The sequence below is a fragment of the Argiope bruennichi genome, chromosome 4 (assembly GCF_947563725.1).
Source record: "Argiope bruennichi chromosome 4, qqArgBrue1.1, whole genome shotgun sequence".
Lineage (NCBI taxonomy): Eukaryota > Metazoa > Arthropoda > Arachnida > Araneae > Araneidae > Argiope > Argiope bruennichi.
The window spans coordinates 18,658,380-18,682,281 of NC_079154.1; the positions used below are offsets into that span (position 1 = coordinate 18,658,380).

The 23,902-nt window shown below is 32.2% G+C and overlaps 1 protein-coding gene across 1 annotated transcript in view; it reads right to left on the reverse strand.

Moving 5' to 3' along the window:
* LOC129965696 (guanylate cyclase 32E-like) overlaps positions 1–23,902 on the reverse strand; it is a 230,856-nt gene that overhangs the window by 11,481 nt on the left and 195,473 nt on the right. Inside the window, exons 16-20 of the mRNA XM_056079805.1 lie at positions 19,701–19,850; positions 16,861–17,044; positions 12,335–12,475; positions 6,884–7,007; positions 4,172–4,415 (exon numbers count right to left, since the gene is read on the reverse strand). Of these exons, the coding sequence (XP_055935780.1) occupies positions 4,172–4,415; positions 6,884–7,007; positions 12,335–12,475; positions 16,861–17,044; positions 19,701–19,850 (843 nt within the window). The remainder of the gene's footprint in view (positions 1–4,171; positions 4,416–6,883; positions 7,008–12,334; positions 12,476–16,860; positions 17,045–19,700; positions 19,851–23,902) is intronic.

Here is a 23,902-nt window from a genome sequence, read left to right on the forward strand (position 1 = left end):
TTATGAAGTGAGGTACAAAGAATTATATTGTTTTTAGAGCGACGTAGCCTTTTAATATGCGATTAGTTTAATTACATTAATGTTTTGGCTTGAAGCTACATGAGGGCTGTTTTGAAAAGGATCTCACAATTTTAAGCCTTACTCAAATGACGAGGAAGCATTTAAGCCAAAATTATCAAACTTCCAATCCAAGAATTCACACTACATTAAGGAATAAATACTTCATCCTCAACAGATTTAATGTATACCAGAATTGTATAGAATTCGAATCTTACGTAGGATTTGACTTGTAACTCTTCTATCCGGGAATCAAGTTTGCTGCTTGGTTTTTTTTATACATACATAGGTACATCAGATTCGATATTAGTTCTGTAGAGTTCTAATGAACATTGCATGAATTCATGCTAGCAATGACCATCACCTTCTATCCTGACAAACAATGCATCAATTGCTATTGCTGTTTGAACATCGAGAGTTGTCATAGTGGTTCATTTTCTGATCACTCCGGCAATTTGCTATTACAAGTTGCACCAAAAAGTTCCAGGACAAATATTGCAGAGTGCCAGAGAATCGTAACATAAAAAAAAAATCGTTTGCAAAGGGAGTAATCTACGTTTTGTTAGTTGGCGTAATGTTATCATCAGTAAATGCTCTATTCAACAGCAGATTAAGCAAGATGCGATTTTCGGAATCACAGGCTATCAGATGTGCTATCACAAGAATCAATTACCATTATAACAATTCCCTTTATTAATAAAATGTTATTATCTGGGTGGGTACATGGTTTTTTAATGAACCCTCCATGCGAATATGACTTACTGCGCCGTTATGACGGAGAGCAATGCTTTATTAAAATTGGCGGTCACTATTGTTGGGACAGCGATTTTATGTCGTAATTTTTTCGTGAAGCATTTTAAAGCATATGCGTTTTTGAATATAAAGCAGATATAATACAGAACAGTGAAACGAAGTGATCGAAATTATTTCTATCTCTGAAAAACAGAAAACGGATTGTTGCAATAGAACTGTCTTCAAAAAATATTTTTGCCAAATGTCATCAAAATGTATTTCAAGAATAAAATGTATATCAAGTAGGGATTGCAATACCGGACCAAAAGTTCAATACCGGTATTCGGTATTTTTTAAATCTTAATACCGGGATACCGGTTTTAATACCGGTATTAGAAATTTTAGAAAAAGGAAGAAAACACAGGTGTTTTATTTGCCAGTTTTGTTAGAGAGTGTAAATATCACAAAAATAATTTGTAACTTATTAATTATAACAGTATATAATCACAAAAAAGTAAAGAAACATCTTATTTATTTAAATCACAAAAAAAAAGTGTAAACATCACTATTCAGTCTGGGGTACTATTACAACTTTTTGAAATGTGATCTTAAAAAAAAACATAATGCATCAATTGTACTGTCATTAAGCCTGAAAAGTAATTTTGTGTAAAAATGACCAGATGTCGAAAACGCTCTTTCGGCATCTACACTAGTTGATGGTACTGTTAGCAATGTGCAATATACTTTTTCCAAGTATTTACCTCTAAATCCCTCATCTTCAAATAAATCGATTTCTCGTCGGATGGTTTTGGATATAGCTGATTTCTGTATTGTATTCTGGTTCGTTGAAATTTTTTTATTTATCGCTAAATCTAATTTTTGTTCAAGAGACAATTCCTTTTAACTATCGACAGTAGTGACATCATAATCTTCGATAATTGAACCGAATTCTTCTGAATGTGGATAGGTTTGTAGGTAAAAAATTTTAAGAAAATTTACTCTAAACTTAATCAGATTTGAATTGGTTATTTTCTTTTCTTCTTTTTCATTTTCCATTTTTAAAATCATTATAATTATGTAAATACCGTAAGACATTTTCTATTTCGGTATGCCTTTCTTCTGTGCGATTTTTCAATGTAATATATAATTCTTCAGATAGTGATGTGTACTGTTCTTTCAGTGACTGCACCATGAAATTTGTTACATTAGCTGTTAATAAATTAGAATCTCTCCAACACAATGCCTCAATAGTCAGTTTTATTGGAAGTAGAGCTGATATAGTTCTGGATATTAAGACGATTTCACTATCTGAAAAATTAATTTACAGGTTTAAGTCGATTATTGCTTTTTGCATTGGACTTCTCAGTGTCAAAAATCGTTCCATCATTAGGAGTAAATTATTCCAACGTGTTTTAGAATCTAATATTAACATATATTCTGTTTTATTTTCAGTTAGTATATATTTTAGTAAAATATCCTTTTTATAGGTAAACGTTTAAATATCTTAACAATTTTTCGAACTTTATAAATTATAGGAAGCAATTCTTGATAGGTTAATATTTCATCCTCATTAACAATATCTTTTTCAACAATTACATTGTCATTATCTTCATTGTCAATATCACTCTCACTCTTACTCTTTTCAAAGTTGGAATCCGAAATTTCTATATCCACAGTATTTGGATTCTTCTGTTCTTTATCTTTTTGATATAATACATCTATTACTCCTCATTGAATTCCATGTGCATAGCACAACTGCTGATTTGCACTAATCAACTTTCCAACTTTTTTCATAATTGTAAGCTCCATCAGTCGTTAAGGATACAATATTTTCTTTCAGGGATAATCCATGTTTCATTAATTTAGATTTAAGCAATTAATTAAACCGTTAATTAGCTAATTAATTTCGCCCATTATGGAGACATAAAAATAAAAACGCATACTATTTTGCTATGTTCGCGGTACCTGAACATATAGTGGAGAAATTTTAAAAATTTCTAGTAAATACCGAAAAACCGGTATTTAAACTTGTGAATACCGGTATTACAAAATTGTACAAATGGCTCAAAATACCGGTATTCGGTATCCCGGTATACCGGTATTGCAATCCCTAATATCAAGGTAGTAGTATCTTAAATCACAATGTATATTTCACAATAAATTATTATATTTAAAACAATAAACAAGTACTTTCATTAATACAATTATGTGCCGGAATAAAATGAAAGCAAACAAATTAGGCCACATACATAAAGCATTTTGTTATACATTTGATAGAGGGTTTACTATATTTATAATAGAACCATACATTTTTCTAAATACAGTGTGTTTATAAATAGATATCTAAACTTCTTAATTTTATTAAAAGAAAATATATCAAAATATGGCCTTGTTGTAACCGGAAATCAAAAATAACAATTGAAAGTTAAAATTCGCCGCAGTTATACTGTATTTAATATGAACTTCTGCAGAAAATGTGAAGGATACCATTATTCATCTCACAATTTGTTCTGCTTGTCTGGTGTGGAACTTGGAAAGGGGGCAGATATGCATCCATGACAACACTTAATTTTTTTTTGTATTGGGGTACTTCAAACATTAGGCGTTTGTCCTCCTGCTAATAACTAACGCTGACGAACTTGAAACTTGCATATTTGCAGACTTTCAAAGCATCACATTAGAGATGTTTAAAAGTATGGGATGAACTATCGTAGAGCTTTGATAACGTTCATATTTTCAGAGAAGACTTAGAATGAACACTTCTAACTATGTTCAACATGTTATAGCTTCTTAGTTGTAATTTCCAATGAACATCATGATTTTACTTTGTTTTCTTTTCTTTTAATAGTCGTGCAAAGTTGGGATATTCATTTATAAATACTATGTTCATTTATGCATTATAACACAAGCAAAGAAAATATAACATGCACATAGATATAATGAAGTCCTTTGTTATGAGTTTGATAAGTAGTTTACTGTATATACATTAAAACTAGGTGTTGATTCTTAAAAAAACCCTTTTTCCAAAAATGTACTTCTTAGTTCCAAATAGTTAAATTTAATTCTCTTGAAATTTCGATATTTTTATCCAATATTACTAAAATTAAGCTTAAAGAAATCTCTACTTCATTTTAAAGAAATAAATGAAAGACACTGACATTAGAAATGTGTCCTCTAATTTGTTGATGCTGAATTTAATTAATTATCCAGCTAATTTTTGCTATCAGAATAATATAAACGGCAATTTTTTACAATATTAATTAAAATTCTCAAATAAAATTCCTTAGCAAGGAATTATTTATTTATATTGTTTATAACTTACACCCATCCAGTCTACCCAAATTAGGCTTTATAGCATGGAATAAATAAATAATCTGTTTACCCGAATTAATACCAATCCTCAGACTCAATCTCTCCTTGGGTCTGTGCCTTATCTCGAAAGTTTCGATGGCTTGGCGCAGCCTGAGGGCCAGGGATGCAATCTCCCCTGCATGACGATCGCCATTCCGAATGGGCAGGCCGCTGACCACCATGTAGGCGTCTCCGATGGTCTCCACTTTGTACACATCGTAGTTACCAATGATGGAATCAAAACAAGTGTACAAATCATTCAGGAGGTCCACAACCTAAAAAGAGGAGGGGAGAATTAGTAGAAAGTAAGATCCAATTTTATAATTCATTTGACTGATTTGTTTCCATCATTCATTATATTATTTTTATTGTCTTGTGTACGAAAGAGAAAAAAGAGAAACTCCAAGTTTCAGATCTTCCGAGAAACTCATTTTGGAGATTGTGCCTGTTTGTTTGTGGAAAAAATAAATTCTCAACTCTCTTCCTCTCTCTCTCTCTCTCTTCCTCTCTCTCTCTCTCTCTCTCTTCCTCTCTCTCTCTCTCTCTCTCTCTCTCTCTCTCTCTCTCTCTCCCTCTCTCTCTCTCTCTCTCTCTATATATATATATATATATATATGTAATGTTATTTTGGTTGAAGCAGAATGCAGGTTTGACAATAGACTTAATTTCGTTTTATTTTTCGTGAATAGACTTAATTTCGTTTTATTCTCTTCCTGGACAGGCACGATTATTTACAAGAAGGCGCAGCGCGGCACAAAAGTAGAAGTAAGAAAGAGCAAAAGGACCGAAACAAATCATCACTAGTCTTATACAACATGGGATTTCCGGCCACGCACCAATTGAATACTCGTGTTGACCTTTGACACTTTCGCAAGGGCATCGAAGGGATCACTTTCATTTGATACGTATTGAGTAGTAATTTTTTAAACAGTTTCGTACGTGGAATTGAATCAGGAAATAAGAGAATGAAATTACTATGGGCTAAATTAAGATAAAGCTTTGGAAATTAATTTGGTTTAAATTAAGAGTTTAATATATATATATATATATATATATATATTCTTAAAAGTTTCGAATGAAATCCATTCGCAGGAAACCTGAGCGCAAGTGCACACGACATCTTTACAATATAAAGAACTGGATGGATAATATTCGGGACATAGTTTTAACATTTAAAGTGTAATTGAATTGTGTCAAATTTTGTTCAAGATTGGTCTGACGGTCCGTTGGCCTATACATTCGCATACACGCAATCAAACGCGAAAATTCAAAAAGCAGTAATTTACCTATACAAATATGGTAAATGATTCTATACGAAATTTGTAGTTCTGCTTCAAATTTTAGTTTTAATCATTTAACAAAACAGCTAGTAAAATGCACATTCGTTTTTTTCTCACTGTATTACGAAGCATGAGACGCTTTTGAGCGGGAGTTGGAAAGTAAAAATCTTAGCACTTACTTATGGCATTCAAAGTCTTATCCGAAGTTCTTAATTTTTATGCAATAATCGGGGAGATAAAAGCTTTGTTATATATATATATATATATATATATATAAAACAGTATCGAGTTTCAAAAAAAAAAAAAAACGCAACACATATTCTCGCTCGTTTGAAGCTAAAAGAGCGAAAGAAGATAATAAAATTATAAAGATTTTCTGAATCTTCCTTTTTTTTTGAAGTTTTATAAAAGTTCAACTTATTCCTTGAATCATTTTATTGGAAATCTAAATATGGATGATTATGTTATATGATACTTCTGCGAAATTCGTAATACTTTATTTAATTTTGAACAAAATTTTATGTTTTCAAAAAGAAATATTTCATACTTTTTATCAGAGACATCAATCTATTTAATATAAAAAATGATGCTTCACACTTTTAACAAAATAAAAATTAAAATGTTAAAAAAATTTGTGAGAGACAAAAAAAGAAAAAAAAAAAGAATGATATCTGCTATTGTTTCATTTCTCATCAATATTCCATTCGAAACACAGTTTAAATGCAGTAAGCCATATTTATGCTATTTCTATTATTGCAAAGGGAAGGAGGTTAGCATATAGGAAACATAACTGTGAAGGTAGTTTTGTTCCGTTTCGCACTTTGTACTTTCCGAACCAGAAGTATATTAAAACTCGATGTTTTGTGTAGTCATAAAATGGATGAAACTTCTCTTCTTCCACATTAACACAAACGTTTTTGTAGTTCAAATATATACTCTCTTTGTTTAACTTCCCAAATTTTCACTCAGAAATATATATTTATGGCGCAAATCATGCTTATTAATATGATCAAAGTAAGAAACTCTACTCAAAAGCCATTCTCAAAATACCATAACATTATTCCATTTTTATTACAGTTGCCATTCGGAACTTACAAAATATTAAAAAACAAAGATAATAATCAAGTAGAGCATCAACGTGACAAGTTTGACATCTTTAGGGTTTTCTTTTAATGATTTTAACTGTAGATACTAAGGAGGATTATAGTTACATAATATTGATACCTTATTGATCTGAAATATTCGAAATCGAAGCCATTTCATGCATTCTATTTTTTTATTATTCCAAGGAAAAAAAAAACTAATGAATTTAAAAACGATTATAAATTATTAATAATTACATTTCTGATGGAAAAACAGGAAGTGTTATCTGTAGAGGAGTGTTAATAACAAAGAGTGAAGATGAACAATAAGTGCTTGCAGATGAGTGCTAACAACAAAGAGTATAGATAACAATGAAGTACCTGCAAAGGCGTGCTAATGGCAGAGAGTGATGTGAATCCCACGATGTCGCTGAAATAGATGGTGACAGAATCGAAGCTCTCGGCCTCCACTTTCTCTCCCCTTAAGAGTTGCTCCGCAACAGGTCTGTAAAACATTGTAATGAATACTTAGCATTTTAAAGAAAAATGCAATTGAATATTTATGAAATTCATAGGAGTAAATATACCTGAATGTAACTAATAGAACGAGAAAATATCCCTATATTTTAATATACGTTTTTCTTTCTTATGATCCTTTGATAATGAATTTGATCTACAAGGATCAGCCATATAATTACAGCTAATTTTATGTAATATTTATTTAGTTTATGTTAGTAGAATTGTATATCACCATTTCACAGAAAAAAGTTTGCTGACTACATCGAAGAGTAGTAAAGAATCAATTCAAGCTAATAACATATTGATGGATATTTCGAAGGACCATAATCCCAAGTTGGCTACTCCGACCCAACCCTGAGGCACACAGATAAATCAGAATAACTGGATCCCAGCGACAGCATGGCTAGGAACTGATGTTGAGTCCTAAAGGTCAACAGGAACAAATTTCCATCATTCGTTTCCTTTTTACTTTTTTTTTCTAAATGATTGTTTGTTTTCTTTTTTACATTTTTAAATGCTATATATTGTTACAAAAAAATTTTCTACTGCAAAAATACCGCCAATAAATCGTAATGACGCAGCGCATTTAATCTCTAATAGTTCATTAGTTCAGCAGCTTTCTTTGCTGTCTCATCCTCTAATTTCTCTTATTTGTCAGCGACTCCGACTCCTCTCTCACACACACAACTTTTGAAGATCCACACAACTTCTTCTGACGATACACACGACTTCCTCTTCAGATTCAGATTGCCTGTCTTTTATAGTTCCGGGAGGAGGGGCTGGAATCTTCAGACCAATCAGGGCGTACCTGGCTGTACCTCGTGTCTTAGTGGATGGATCGTGAAAGTTCTCGAACTTTCCAGTATTATCTATTCACCAAATGGTCGCCAAGCTCACAGGTCATTGACGCACAGGACAGATCTTACAAAGGGTTTTAACGATTTTTCCCAGGACGACATAATTCGTACCGGGTAGCAAAATTACATATTTGTAACAATATTTATGTTTTATGAAACTATTATCATAGACTGGTGCTGTAGATATTAATAATTATTAATAAAGCCTACTTTACATTTTTCTTGGCGCAGTATGGCCAGATATGGTTCTTGCGCCATAAAACTTCAAGCAACCAACCAGCAACCAATCAACACCGGCCACGGTACAACTCTTCCCGTGGGCAGTACGTTCCACCATCGGTAGAGGATAATAGATCCCACACCAGTTCTGTGCCTTTCCGGATGGTGAGAACCAACTACCATACCGGAAGCTTTTCATCCATATATCTGAAGTGCTTTCCTGGTGGGATTCGAAGGACTGTAAAACTTCCAATCTGGTATTAATATTTTATGAACTGTAATTACACAGGACGCCCATTCTAAACAGCCCAATAACTAATTTCTAAACCATTAGAGATAAACATATAATTGCATTCTGAGGAATGCTTTAATTGAAGTATATTACTTTTTTATGCTGTTTGTGCCAATGATAGTATTGCAGAAAACATTCTTATTTAGATCTTAAATTTTGTTCTGTGTTCCTCTTGTAGTCATAATATTTTGTAAAATGTTTGTAGCAAACTAACATTTTAAACAAATAAAAAAAATAACTCTCTTCTCTGATCGAATAATATAGCTTTGAATTTCAGTATTTTAAATCCTCCAACAGCTACCTCGAGAAAGATAATCAACAAACTCCATTCCCTAAAAAAGGACATTGATTGATCTAAAATATTGATATTTAAAGATTTATAACTCGGTCAGATTTTGTCACTCATGAATGGAGCTTTTTGTTGAAAAGCTTATCATGACAAAAATATTTCTCTAAATACGGTTAATAAAAAGGTAGGGCTGTATAAAAATTTAGCTTTTGTAATTTTTCAGCAATATATTTATTGATGAACCAATGCTTAATATAATTGTTTACAACATCAAAACTTTTTCAGAATTGAAACTATATTCTTATCTCAAACTTTTTAGAAATTAATCATTAGACCATGAATAGAATGGTATATTTAAATATACCCTGTGTAGTTGTCAATATCCAAAACAATTTATAGTTGGTTAATCAAAAATATATACAGTTAATCAACCCTCGACAAATTTATTCAATATATAAACATCAAAAAGAAAATGATTGTGCTAATTAAAAATTTTCTAATAAATTCTTTAATTTTGTTTGAAAAAAAAATTCAATACAAATTTTTCCAACCCAATGAAATTAATGTTTGATTTCCTGTACATGATGATAAAAATATAATTATACACAGTTTATAAATATTTAGAAGCTTTTCTTATTATTTTAAACAAGTTTTAATCATTTAATAATAATAATTCTTCAGACAAAAGAACTTAAACTCGACTCCCTGAAGAAAGAAAGTATTTTTTATTGTAAGAATTCCCCTGAAAGTTAAAGAATTTCGCGATAAGTTTCCCTTTATGTTTTTATTGCCTTCCATTGTCATGATATTTATTCTCATTCCTTTAAATGATAACTAGCTACTTGCCATTAAGATCTTCATTCCCAATTTAGTGTATAGAATTCTATTTCCTAAATAAAACGTCACTATCTTTTCTCACAGCAATTTAGAGTGAATGTAAATGGGTATTAAGGAAACAACAAATATTTCAAACATTATCATCATCGTATGTATGAATAAATATTATATCATAATGATGACTGCATAGTAAAAAAGTGGAAACTCAACCTTATTTTAAAATAAGATAGGCATTCTTTCAAGGCATGCAGCCATAATAATCTCCGTTAATTTACAAACTAGTGAATAGAATAAACAAATAGTGGCTATTGAAAACTGAAAACGAGAAAATTAAATAATTATGTTGAGTATGATTACACCCAATCAAAAATCCTTAATTCGATTCCAGAGGAATTAAAAATATTTCCTATATTTATTTAGAATTTGGTTTTAGGAGACAGAAATCGATGTTCTGGGCAATCTTTGTAACAAGAATTGCTTAATGTAATTGAGAATTTTCTGTAAACTTAGACGCGAAGAAACACATATTGCCTCAAGCGGTCGTTCGTAGCTGTGTATAGGAACATACTGTCATCTTCAGTTGTCATTGGCAATCATTTCAAATTTTTCAGAATGACAAATCAACAAAGTCAGTTCACGTTTCAACTGACTTTGATCATTTGACTTTTCACGTCAGTTCACGTTTCTTTGGTTTTTCTGCTTTTTTAAAATTACCGTTATGCTAAAGATTTCAATTGTAGCTACACTTCTGAATTTTTGTGAAAAACAAAAACACGATCCCAAATATATATACATTTAATGAAAATTCAGCGGAAGTTTTATGTTTTTGTAATCATGATCTATATTTAATAGTCTAATATGCGGTTAGTATTTAGTGAAAGATATTCATATCGTACTTTATAATGTAAATTTTTTAAATATATAAATTTAATACTTAAATATAATTCAGCAAATATTAATTATTAAAGTATTTAATATTATAAATATTTCAATAGTTAAAATAGTTATATATCACCCGATATTGTAACAAAAGTACTTATCATATTTTAAATTAACAATGGAATAAAAAAAATCGATAAGCTTTTTTTTATATTAGGACATTTAGTTCTTTTTATTAACCTTTGAAGTTTAATATCATCTCCATTAAATGACTCCTTATAGGTCAAATGGCCCCACGCTGGTATGTTATTGATTGTGTCAGTGTGGGATGGAAGTTTGACGAATGGGTTTGCTAACCCAAGTCTAGTATTTACCATTTGACAATGTTCAAAATGATGAGATAAATCCAAAATCAAATTTGATTGTGTATCAATATCTCTAGTCCTGAATATTGTCAGGGCTGGAGATACTTCGTCCTATCTGGATATATATTTATTAGATGGTGAGTCCGTCCTACTGAATACGTACTGATTAGAAAAGTCCTATATACTGACCAGATACTGAGATACTGACTCCTTCCCATCAAATATATGGACACAATGATTCAAAAACACAATAAAACAGATGAATGAAATTTAGGATTCCATTTTTACTCTAAAACTGTAGAAATGTGTCTATTTTTGGTTGAAACTTTTCGGTGGAAAACTTTGTATTTTTAGCTTTCATGTGTATGTGAAGACGACAAAACAAAAATGAAACAAGCCGAATAAAAGAAATTTAGACCGAAATTGAAAATTTGTATCAAATTTTGAGCCCAATCGAACAAACGGAAATAATCCAAAATATCTATTACATTTTCTACCTATACTACAAGTGATACTTGTTTATTTCGCCTGTCTACTTTTTTACTTGCCAATTTTCAAATTATGCCAAGATCATCAAGTTCCGTTATATAGAAATTTGTGTTAATAAAATGGGCTTACAAGATGAATTTCAGATTGCACCATGACTGCCAAGCTTCAATATAAAGAAGATACCTAGAATGAATTCGCCAAGATTGCTGTGTTTCCTAGTTTACTTAATGATTTTCATAACATATGATCACTAAGGCCGAGCTGCTAACTACCAATCACCAAGTTGGTGACAGTTTCCCTTTTTTGGTAATTTATCGCGAAGGCATTAAAAACAAACAAGTACCCTATGAAGTTATGGGTGGGTCCTAGCAACAGGCCACCTCTTGGCATCTTTTTGAATTCTCGCCAAATGAGTGGCGATAACGTCGTCAATGTGGCAACCTAGATGGAATTTTTTAAATTTATTTTTAATTAATTTATTTTATATTATATTTATTTTATTTATTTTTTATTGTTATTTTTATTTATTTATTATTTTATTTCATTATTATTTATTTATTATTTTATTTTATTAATAAATAATAAAACTAGACCGATTTTTTAATTTAATTAATTAATTTTAATTTTTATTATATTTATTTATTATTTTATTTTATTATTATTTATTTATTTATTTTATTATTATTTCTGGCCTTCAAGTATCGTTTTTTAATTGAAATATGATAATAATAACAAATATTCAATTAGTAGTCAACTTGGCGAGATTTCAAATAAGTCGCCAAGAGGTGGGTCCATCTAGAATTTTACCGAAGTTATCGCAAAACTTACCATATTATGTAACAATATAAAAAAGTTGAGATCATAACACCCACTCTAACAAAAAAAAGTTTATTACCTGTATATATGTGATGTGGAAGTTTCCTTTCAACTGTAAAGGTTACATAGATAAATCAAATAGTTATTTTTAATTAAAATTTTAATGATTTTTTTAAAAATTGCTTTTTTATTAAATGCTTAGATCATGTTTGTATCTAGTTTCTTTATTGATGTGGCCCCTAAGAATCATTATTAAGTGCGTTGGCTTACTTTGGAAGCATTCGCAGCAACAGGTTTTCAGTCTTCTTCTTTTCCTCCAGCAATTGGTTCGTCCTTTCTTTCACGACGCTCTCCAGGTTGCACGCGTACTTCTCCATAATCGATATCATGTTGTCGAAGATATTCGCATTTCTAAACGGTAAAAATGTGCATGTTTTGAAATGGAAAAGTTTCAATGAATTAACTTGCGAATAAACACATTCGAAAATTTTAATACCTCTCAAAAGTCCGAAAGTTCTTCAGGATTTAAAATTAAAAACAACTCTCGCGATTGCAGGTGATATTCTCGTAGAATTAGCTGTTAAGGATTCTTTGGTCCATCATTACATTGCGTACCTCTTATTATTTACAGACATACGATTCCTTAAAGGGGCTATATTACTTTCAGACACTTGATTTTCAAGCAAATATTAACCTTTTCAGTACATGAATTTCGATTGGATTTGAACTCCCGTTTTTAAGGCCAATGATGGAATGAAGAGACCTTGGACATTCTTTAATAATAAGTTCTCGTAATAAAAAGCTCACTGGTTGTATAGCAATAATAATATTTACTCAAAATCATGATTATCCAAACTCTGATCTTAGTTACACTCATTTCTCCCTCTTTTTTTACATATCTTCCAAGTTTACTTACTCATCGTATCACGAACATAGAGCGAATCCAGGAAAAAAAAAAAGACCCTAACTATTCTTTATGATGGAATAGCAAGAAAGTTACGTCATTTATATAAATTAAACTTGCAGAAGTTTAATGCGTAAGGCCAAACATTTTTGTTAGCAATATTCATTACTTTAGTATCTGAAATCATCGACAGGTGACATCATGAGACATTGCTGGAAATTATATAAACTATATGCACAAAAAATTTCTGCTTGAATACCTGCATTATGCAGAAGCATCATTGAGCTTATGCTGTAAAAATGATAGATTTATTAATGACTAGCCGCCTTTGGCGACCAGAAGGTTCGCCAATCTTAATGTTCGTTAAAATTTTAATAATTAAATATTTTATGCAATTCCAACTTTAATAGATTCTTCAGCAAAATATTTTAAAACTTCAAATTTTGATAGTCATATAATTCACTCATAATATTATAAAGGCCTTCAGTCATAACGTGATATGTATCTCTCTCATTTTCTGTTACCCCTCGTAGAATGTATGCTTTAAATTAAAGTGTAAAGTATTAATCTGCAATTAATATAATAATATTTTTTTCTGAAACAAAGCATTTTTTTAATAATATGATTACTGATAATAGAGTCACTGAGCGTTTAAACTTTATGGGCACTAAAGAATATCTTTCTTAATTTATGTAATATCTCAAGAATTTGTCAACAAAATTTTCTCAGATTCATCATGAACGGATCGATTCATTAACAATGTTTCATTTTAAATGCATCAAACATTAAGAAAATAAAATGAATCGTTTACAATAATCGGTCGAAAACAGGTTTAAAAAAGCTACTTAAAAAACTATGTACTTAAAACTATAAGCATATATAAAAAATATATATAACTAACATAAATACAATTTAATTACAAAAGCATGCAACTAACCTAAAAATAATTTAAATCATTGAAAACAGGTTTAAAAAAAATTACTTAAAAAACGATGTACTTAAAACTATAAGCATATACAAAAAATATATAACTAACATAAATACAATTTACTTACAAAAGCATACAACTAACCTAAAAGTAATTTAAATCGTCCGTTGATAATGGTTGCCATGCCAACCATCAGAACACAGTGCGCATGCGTGAATTTTCTTCGCCTTTTACGGTAACGCAAATGCGTGAATTTTTCTACGCCAGTTGGGGTAACGCTATGCAGATTATACATTTTTAATTTCCTTTATTCTGTATTATTTTAATTCAAAAGTACTTCAGAATGAATCTGAAACATGGATTAATTAACAACGTTTAATTTTAAATGCATAAAACATTAAGAAAATAAACAGAATCGTTTGAAATAATCCGCCGTAAAATGTTAACCCTAACCTTATTACTGTTGGGAGAAAAAATAAACTAAAGCCTTACTCATTTGGCGGTGGGGAAAATGGAAGATTTTTTTGGCGGGAAAGTTAGTTTTTAATTAATAATTAAAATTCTAATTAAAATTTCAAAAAAGGGACCCCAGGTGCACATTCCCGACCTCTAAGGTATACATGCACCAAATTTGGTAGCTTTATGTCAAATGACCTGGCCTGTAGAGCGCCAACACACACACACACACACACGCACACACACACACACACACACACGCACACATACACACACGCGCGCGCGCACACACACACACACACACACATTGAGCTTTATTATAAGTATAGATTAAAGTCGGCACAGTAAAACTTTATTCCAATTTGTAGTTATCTTTCATTTTTTTTTTGAATATTTAATCGAAACAATCTGGTTTACGGGAGACATAAAATGTCTCATTTTAAGTCAGGTTTTCACTTTCCTGTAATAATGCTTCGATAATATTATCATGACTTAGGACTACTTGTTAACAACAAGGTAGCTTATAAATTTATCTGTTTGCGCATGCCGGCACAGTTTACCCAAAAGGCATTCTAAAAATATAGATTAAATATCGCATTCTCTGAATTTTAACCCATGGCGATTCTTCTGGTTGGCTGAAAAAGGGAAAGATGTAATAAATCGACAAAACCAACGTCACTAGTATCCATTAACGCATCAATCGTAAATGAGTCTCATTTCTTTATCGACATTACAAAACATCATTACAAATTTCTTATTTTGATTGATTTTGAAGTCATTTTTCTGCATGGTACCCATTCCCAAACATTATCTTGTGATTTCCAGCTTTCGAATAATTGTCAGTTTCTGAAACTGGACTGATATCTGTCTGTAATATTTGGTTTAAACACAAAAGCGAACATTAACAAAATTCCCTGACTTCACATATCAATTTCCTACAAGAAAGACAAATAAGTAAGAGTCGTACTTCGCTTATTGACTTAATGTTAAAAACTGGCAATCTTTTTTTTTTTTTTTTTTTTTTTTTTTTTTTTTTTTTTTGTTGGACGCTTCAGTTGTTTTTATGAATTTCGATTATTGCAATTCGATCTAATCAGATCTTAAAATTGATTCAGATCTTAAACTCTATACTCTATTAAAGGGTTATTGCCAGTACCAATACATTACCAAGTACCAGGGTTATTACTAGTACCAATACTATACTCTATTAAAGGGTTATTACCAGTACCAATACTATACTCTATTAAAGGGTTATTACCAGTACCAATACTATACTCTATTAAAGGGTTATTACCAGTACCAATACTATACTCTATTAAAGGGTTATTACCAGTACCAATACTATACTCTATTAAAGGGTTATTACCAGTACCAATACTATACTCTATTAAAGGGTTATTACCAGTACCAATACTATACTCTATTAAAGGGTTATTACCAGTACCAATACTATACTCTATTAAAGGGTTATTACCAGTACCAATACTATACTCTATTAAAGGGTTATTACCAGTACCAATACTATACTCTATTAAAGGGTTATTACCAGTACCAATACTATACTCTATTAAAGGGTTATTACCAGTACCAATACTATACTCTATTAAAGGGTTATTACCAGTACCAATACATGACGTCAGTTCAGGTTGATGAAGAGATTAAGAAAAAATTTCTTTTAGGATTGATTGCTGTGGGGCGTAACAAAAGATTTGTGAATAAATAATAATTGTTTAACGCTTTCTATAATTTATAAAAGTTTGAAGGCCAAAGAATCTGATAAGAGCTGAGAGGGTACTTTCCTAGCCGACCAAGAATTTTGTTCAATTTAATTACACGAAGTAATTAAAATAAACCCATAATGTAAAAGATCCTATTAGCACAAAATGCTGAACAACGTTGTTTCGATATCTTCAGATATGGCCGACATTCAGAATGTCGAACAACATGGTGGTGACATCCAACAATATCTTGAGCTAATAGTGAATGTTTATTTTTAAGTTATAGTTGACATGGTATTCTAAACTGAATACTTAGACACCCCTCAGAGGGTCAAATAGATAAACAGACTCAAAGCATCCTTTTCTAGACGTTATATAAAATAAAAAATAAACTCTTGTATATTTAATATGCAATTCTAGCAACTTAATTTGATATTCTTCTCTATGAATCAAACAGATCTTAAAACTGATTTAGATCTTAAACTTGATTAACTGGTTGTCACGGCAGCCAGTGGTCTTTTCATGTGTGTAGAGGTCCTTTCACCCAAAATCCACCATGTATGTGGACCTCATATTGGTTAAATGTGGGCCAAAAGACCATATGTATTTGAACACATAAGAGAGAGGGGAAGGGAGTTTCAGAAGCGAGTACCACGCTTTTCGTTTGACAAACAGTCACATTTATGAGTCCATCCTTAAATAGCCTTCGGATAGCTAAAATGAAACAAATAAAACAAAAAAGGTAATGGGCAATGCACTCAAAGAAATTATTTCATGTCTAAACACTTACAAACCCAAATGCAGAGGCCTTAGCTTAATTTTGATGAATTTGAAATCCGGCCTGTCGTCGGGGTTTTCTTGCCAGCACTCTTCCATGCACTGCTTCAGGTAGTCCGGACAGTCGAGCGTGTGATAGGGGGGACGAAACAACTCGCCGCCGTAGTGCTGAGGGTTGCACACGCGATCTTCAATATCTGCAATAAGGAAAGAAAAGAGTTTTTAATAATCGGAGGCACATTAAAAAAAATAAGTCCCTCTTGTTTCCCCCCTCATTTGATCTCGATTTATATTATTAACTAATCACCTTTGACGATCAGCTATTCATCCGTCAACTACAATAATAGTATTAATTTAATGATGTCAATGAACTTTGATGAAGTACAATATATTACAAGAAATAAAAGTACTTAAAAATTGTACTAGTTGGTTAGTTATCTATACAAAAATAGTGAAACTAACAAACGAATATAATTAATAAAGTTGGTCTAATTTTTGAAGCTGGAGTCTATGCCAAAGATTTGTGAAAGTTGAGGTTCGAACTTGCAACGTTAAGGTTCATAGCCGAGTAACAAAGCCACTAGACAAAAGTGTACACTCTTCTCCGGAAGCTGTTATCTGGCTTATGATGTTACCACCACAATAGTCCCCCACCAGTGAGTAGGTAGAGTTTATCGCGCCAGTTATGGCGAGTGACGAACGTGATTATCGCGCCAGGCGTTATGGCGAGCGACGAACGTGATTATCGCGCCAGGCGTTATGGCGAGCGACGAACGTTGTTATCGCGCCAAGTGTTATGGCGGGCGACGGCGGGCGTGTGTGAGTGGTTGCTGCCGGTAGATGGAGCCACGACAGCTGAATGAAGGATGCGGTTGTTCAGAACCAGGGTCACCAATGTGCGGGTTGAGGTTCGAACTTGCAACGTTAGGGTTCATATCCGAGTAACAAAGCCACTAGACAAAAGTGTACACTCTTCTCCGGAAGTTGTTATCTGGCTTATGATGTTATTACCACAGATTTTTTGTGATATCCCTCTAAAAGGAAAGGCGGGGGATGGCTGTTGATCAAAACTGCCATATCTACTAGGAGACATAAAATTTTACACGAAAGAAAAGCCAGCAAAATCTATATATGGTAGGAAATGGGGAATTCTGCCAAGATTTTTTTCCCATAAGAAAGGTAAAATGAATTAGTGTTTTCGAAATCTCCTTCGGAAATGAAGGATAGGGGAGAACAGACAAACATTAGGACATATTTAGAGATCATGAGACTTCATATAAAATAAAATTGACGAAATTGTACCAGCAGTCGAGCTGTGTTTTTGATTCTGGTAATTATTTTAAATATATAGATGCTATATAAAGTCAGTGATATATAGCACACACACACACACACACACACACACACACACACACACACTGACGGTAAACTATTGTTAGAAAAAGTTGTGAGATTTGTTTAGTAAGCAACTCTATCAATTGTTTTCTTCTCTTCAAAAATATCTTCGTGTTTGATTTTAAATAGCCCTGTCTTTATTTGCTTTACTGTTCTATAGGTAGCTTTCTTATAAAACTACCTTCAAAATAGTTACCTCCAAAAGTTAGTTACCGCAATAGTTACCGCCACTGAGTTTGATCACTATATTCCCATTCATTTTACAATCCATGAACAAAATTCTGTAAGTCAAAAGGACATCTGCAAACATTTATATGTACAGTATTTATGCTAGAAATTTATTTTATCTTCTGCAGATGAACAGAATTTTGATCTGACAAATCTAATACCATTTGACATATTTTTCAGACGATAGAATTATTCAAATGAAGATAAATATAAAAATTTCAAACCTCATGACATCTTTTGAACATTTATTTTAAAATCTAACAAGTAAACTCATATTTTATTGGTACAAAATAGAGCAAGAACTAGAATAAGAATTTGACTAATGTTTCTTTTCAATCTACATTGTAAACTGAATTTAAATACAAAACCATTTAAATTCTTTTTTAACATTTAAATGTAATTTATAAAACAGAAAATTCATCATTAATTTCATATAAAAGTAGAGAACCATGATTTTGTAATTTTAGGATCCTTAATATTAAAAAATGCCGTCCAATTTTTTCACTTGAAGTTAGTATTTCTTTCACCTTCATTTTAAGATACGCAAACATATGCCCGTTATGAGGAATCCACATTGATGGTTTTAAGGAGTAAAAAATTTTCACTGATACGAAATATATTAACTCTTATTTAAAGTAATTAACCAAGACCTGAAACTCATTATTAATTTACAATAAAAGTAGAGCTACATCATTTTGATTTTTAATGCTTAAAAATAATTCGAATTGTTTCATTTGAAACTGAAAATTGTTTTTGTTCACCCCATATTTGGGATACAAAAGAATATTTTTGCATATGAAGTATGAACATCGATGACTTTAAGGAATCAAAAATTTTCATTATTCTAAACATATGAATTCTTTAAATTTCATTTTAATGGAAAAGCCCTTGTGTGAGACATATTCACGTAATTTATCTTCAAGAATATGAAAGCATTTATATTAGAGTGTTACAAAAAATAAATAAATAAAAATAAAAAAAACTTTAATTTATTTTATCCAAATAAATGCACCAGTAAATAGCAATGAAATTACTAGCATCACTGAAATTTAATGCAACATGTTCTTCAGAAATTAAAAAGAAATAATATATAAAAGGCGAATTACAAAATTTATAAGCGAATGATTGCCAAGCAAGGAATATTACCAGTATTATGATATAGTAAAATTTTAAACAATTTTTAAAAGAAAGTAAAAATATATTTCCCATAAAAAATATGGAGTTACTTACATTTTAAGGAGGGTTCCGGCAAACCCCACGGCCCTTTTCTGCCCAGTATTTCAAAAAGGATAATTCCAAAGGAGTACACATCCCCCTTTTGTGTCCCACGGGGATGGTAACTCAGCTTTTTCAGGAGTTCTGGAGCACGCCACATGATGGCTGAAAAAAAAATTTAACTCGTGAAAGGTAGAATGGATTGGGAGCTTATAATAATGCAAAATTCAAAGTATCCACTCGAAACATGTTCCAATAGTTAATTTATAAAGCAATATGTGAAATGCCCTAAATGACATAAAAAAATTATGATTTCTGTTTTTAATGTAATTGATTATATAGAGTCGATAAATATATTGAACCACTGAAAGTGACCTCCACAAAATTTTCCTGCATACTCTCTAATAAAGGTACGAGGAATGATCCAAAAAAGTTTACAAGGCAAAGGAAAAATGCTTTATTAACAATAGATACAGGATACAAATGGTAATTAAGAGACATATATGGCGATCACTTCTCTACACAATCGCCAAACCTGTTGAGGCATTTATCACACCGCTGGATCCATTTGTTTAACTCGTCTTGATAATAATCAGGTCCCTGGCTATTGTGCCAGTTCTCGGCCCCTTTTTGAACATCACCGTCTGATATGAACCTTGTTTCTGATAAGAGTTTCTTCAACGTCGGGAAAAGGAAATAGTCACTGGGTGCCAAATCGGGGCTGCATGGGGGGTAGCTCCAGACCTCCCACCTAAACGTTTCCAGCAATCTCTCTGCCCGCTTCAAAAGAACGACACCATTTAGGCCACCTGTTGTCTACTCATTGCTTCGCCCCCCGTACACTTCAACGATTTGTCTGTGAATGCCCCATGGGAACACATTCTTGGCCCATAGAAATCGTATCATGGCTGACACCTCTGTGTGAGACCACTTCTTTAGATTTCTTGCCATTACTGTCGCTGTTTCAGGTCTCAGTATTAACCCTATCTGCTCGAACAACCAGTCTAAGACAACTAGCGCCATCTGTCTCCACTCTAGATAACTATATTCCCATCCACAATTTCTACTTTCCAAATGCTGCTGCTTGAAAACTTTTTTTTGTATCACCCCTCGTATTATCCCAAAGATAGACTTGCATGGCACTGCGTACAATAGTTACGAAATATTAACGTTTGTGATAAATTAAACATTTTTACTGAATCTGTCGTGAGATCCTTGTTGAATGTTTTGACGATTAATCCCTGGATAATATTCGAAAATTGAATTTGTGTTTTAGACGCATTTTTTCTAACCATTTAAAATCAAAATTTGACACACAACTACATTTATAGTCACAAAATATCATACCAAATTTGATATGTTTCCAAGTTTCTGAACGTATAGACCGGCAGACGGTCAACCCCTTGTTGGATATGGCTACAGTTACATTACAATTTGACACGTGTCTACACAGTAGGTGTTAATTACCGAATTTTATCTATCTAGCTCTCTTCGGTATGTAATAATAGTGTTAACTTATATTTGAATAGATGGACAGACAGATTTCCCTTAAACAAATTTTTTTTCAAAATTTGATAGAAATCTACCAATTGGGAGTAAAGATCGTATTACAAATTTCATCTGTCTAGCTCAAAGCGTTTCTGAATTATACTTGTCGTAGACAGACATATGGACATTTTCCAAAAATATGTATTTCGAAATCAGGGCAGTCAAAAACCTACAGATTCATTAAAATCTCGAGATCGATTGTTTTTGATGATAACAATACTTTCTCTATACTTTGTATATGAGAAAATAAAAAAACTGCAATACAAATTTTTATGCAGTCCCTTCAGCCCTATTAGCATATATTTCCAAATGATAAAGTATATTTTAAACGACGCAAAGTTTTGTTGTTTATGTGGTTTCAATTAATGTAACGCTGAAAAAAAGTTAGGAAATCCAACTTTTTACGCAATTTTCCTGATCCTTTTTTCATATATTTCTCGAAAGAAAAGTATTATAAATGATGTAAAAAATTATATTTTGCGTTTTTTGTGTTGATAACTGTATTTCTGAAAAACTTGTGAATTTTAAAGTTTTATGCCGGGATAGCCTGGTTGGTAGAGCGTCGGATTCGCGTCCCTTAGCTTGCGAATTCAAATCCCGCTGGCCGAAGATTCCCCGCGTGCTTGGTGGCTGACGAGCTTTAATTCTGTCCTCCATGTCGAGAGTAATACCACTGGGGGGTACTGGATGAGATGATCGTTCTCTGATTCAGGTCTAAATTACGATATGTGGTTGAGTGAATGAAATGCGTGAATGAAGTCCGCCCCGTAAAAAGGGTTGTGACGTGTGTGTAGCTAAGTCGTTCTCTTGGCCCTAGATGGCGCTACTATAGAAACAAGAGGCGCTCCCCCTCAGGCTTAAATCGGCTGTCTTCGAACAGCGGGCTTGTCCATGGCACGTGCCATAAGAAACAACAACACCAAAGTTTTATGCAGTCCCCTGGGCCTTTAAGTCAAGTTTGGTAAGATATTTTTACTACTTAAATTTTAACAAATCTTTTGACATATTAATAACAGTGAAAATTCCATTCTTCAGCGATTAAAACTGCATAAGTATGATCTCTATTTTAGTTTCCAATAACATTGTAAATTTTTGAAGTTGAGATTTTAGACCATATCTAAAGTTGGCGCGAGAAAAATCTGACTATAAACGTGTAGCATGTTTATTGGTTTAAAATAATAATAATAATAAAAAAAAAATTCAGTTTTTTTTATTCAGTTAGTTCTGGATACAAAAGAAGGGAACCATTTAAAAAAGAACGTCAGTGAGCCAAAAATATTTTACCAAATGTGACAAACAGGACTCGGCGATGGCATAAAAATATAGACATTGTAATTTTTCAGAATTGTATTTATTAATCCAGACGCAAAATTAATTATTTAATGTCATTTAAGGCGTTTTTTTCTTTTGAAAGTATATGCATGTCCCTAATAGTTTAGAAATTAGTGAATGGATTTGGATTAGAATGGATACTCTGTAAACAGATGAACTCAAAAGTTAATGGCAAGGTTCCTGTTATTAAATGTGGCGGGTGATCAATTACGAATATAATTTCTTCAAATACCCATATTTTAATTTAAGGTAGCCGACTATGTTCGGAGAGGATTTTTCAAAAATGCAAATGTTTTAATGCTTATATGATGTTTTTTAATTAATATAAAGATAAAATGATTAATAAATTATTTAAGTATATAAGTAGCCTTTGAAGAAAAAGCATATTTTGATGTAAACTTTAGTGGTGTTCAAATGAAAAGGTACGAAATGTCGTAACAACGTAACCGTTAACATATCTGCCTATGCCGCTATGGGAGAACCAGCGACTTCAATCGTATCCCGAGGCATCTAGGGATACGATTGGAGTCGCCGGCGTAGATCAGAGCCTGAGCGGGAGCCCATATGCGCAGGGGAGAGCAGATGCTCTTATAAAGACCGCCATCCAATTGACGTGGCAGTGCATGTGAAGACAGGATGGCGTTCGCATTGCAAAATTCGACGATTGAGCGGCGTTATCCGATTTCTGAGAGCGGTAGTTGTTCCAGAAGACTGGGGCTACTCACGGAGGGTGTGGTTCTGCTCCATGATAACGCGCGGCCACACGGCTCCAGGGTCACACACGCAGAACTATCCAAGTTCAAGTGGGAGCAGCTCGACCATCCTCTCTACAGCCCGGACATGTCACCCTGCGATTTTCATGCATTTGGTCTTCTAAAAAAACCCCTGAATGGGAAGCGCTTCAACTCGGATGGCGAAATCAAGGACGCAAGGAAGGACTGGGTCTCGTCATGGCCACAGAAATTTCTGGGAACAAGGAATCTTTCGGTTTGTTAATCAATGGGATCGTTGTTCTCAGGCCTATGTTGTATACTTTGAATAAAGTCTTCATTTATACCCACAGTGTCGTTTCGTACCTTATAAATATTAAATATGAATTCTTAATAAAACCAATTACTTTAGAAAATTCCCAAGTACAATGACCTCTTTGCAGCTTATCTATTATCTGGTTAAGGATTCTATAAAATTAAAGGAATTACTAATCATATAATAGATATATGCCATCAACTGAACAAATAACGTACGTCCATTTAATACAATATTTTGCAGAAGTTTACTCAGTCGTGTCCATTCTAAACCTAGTTTTACGTTTAGAAGAATTTTTAAGATCTAAAGTT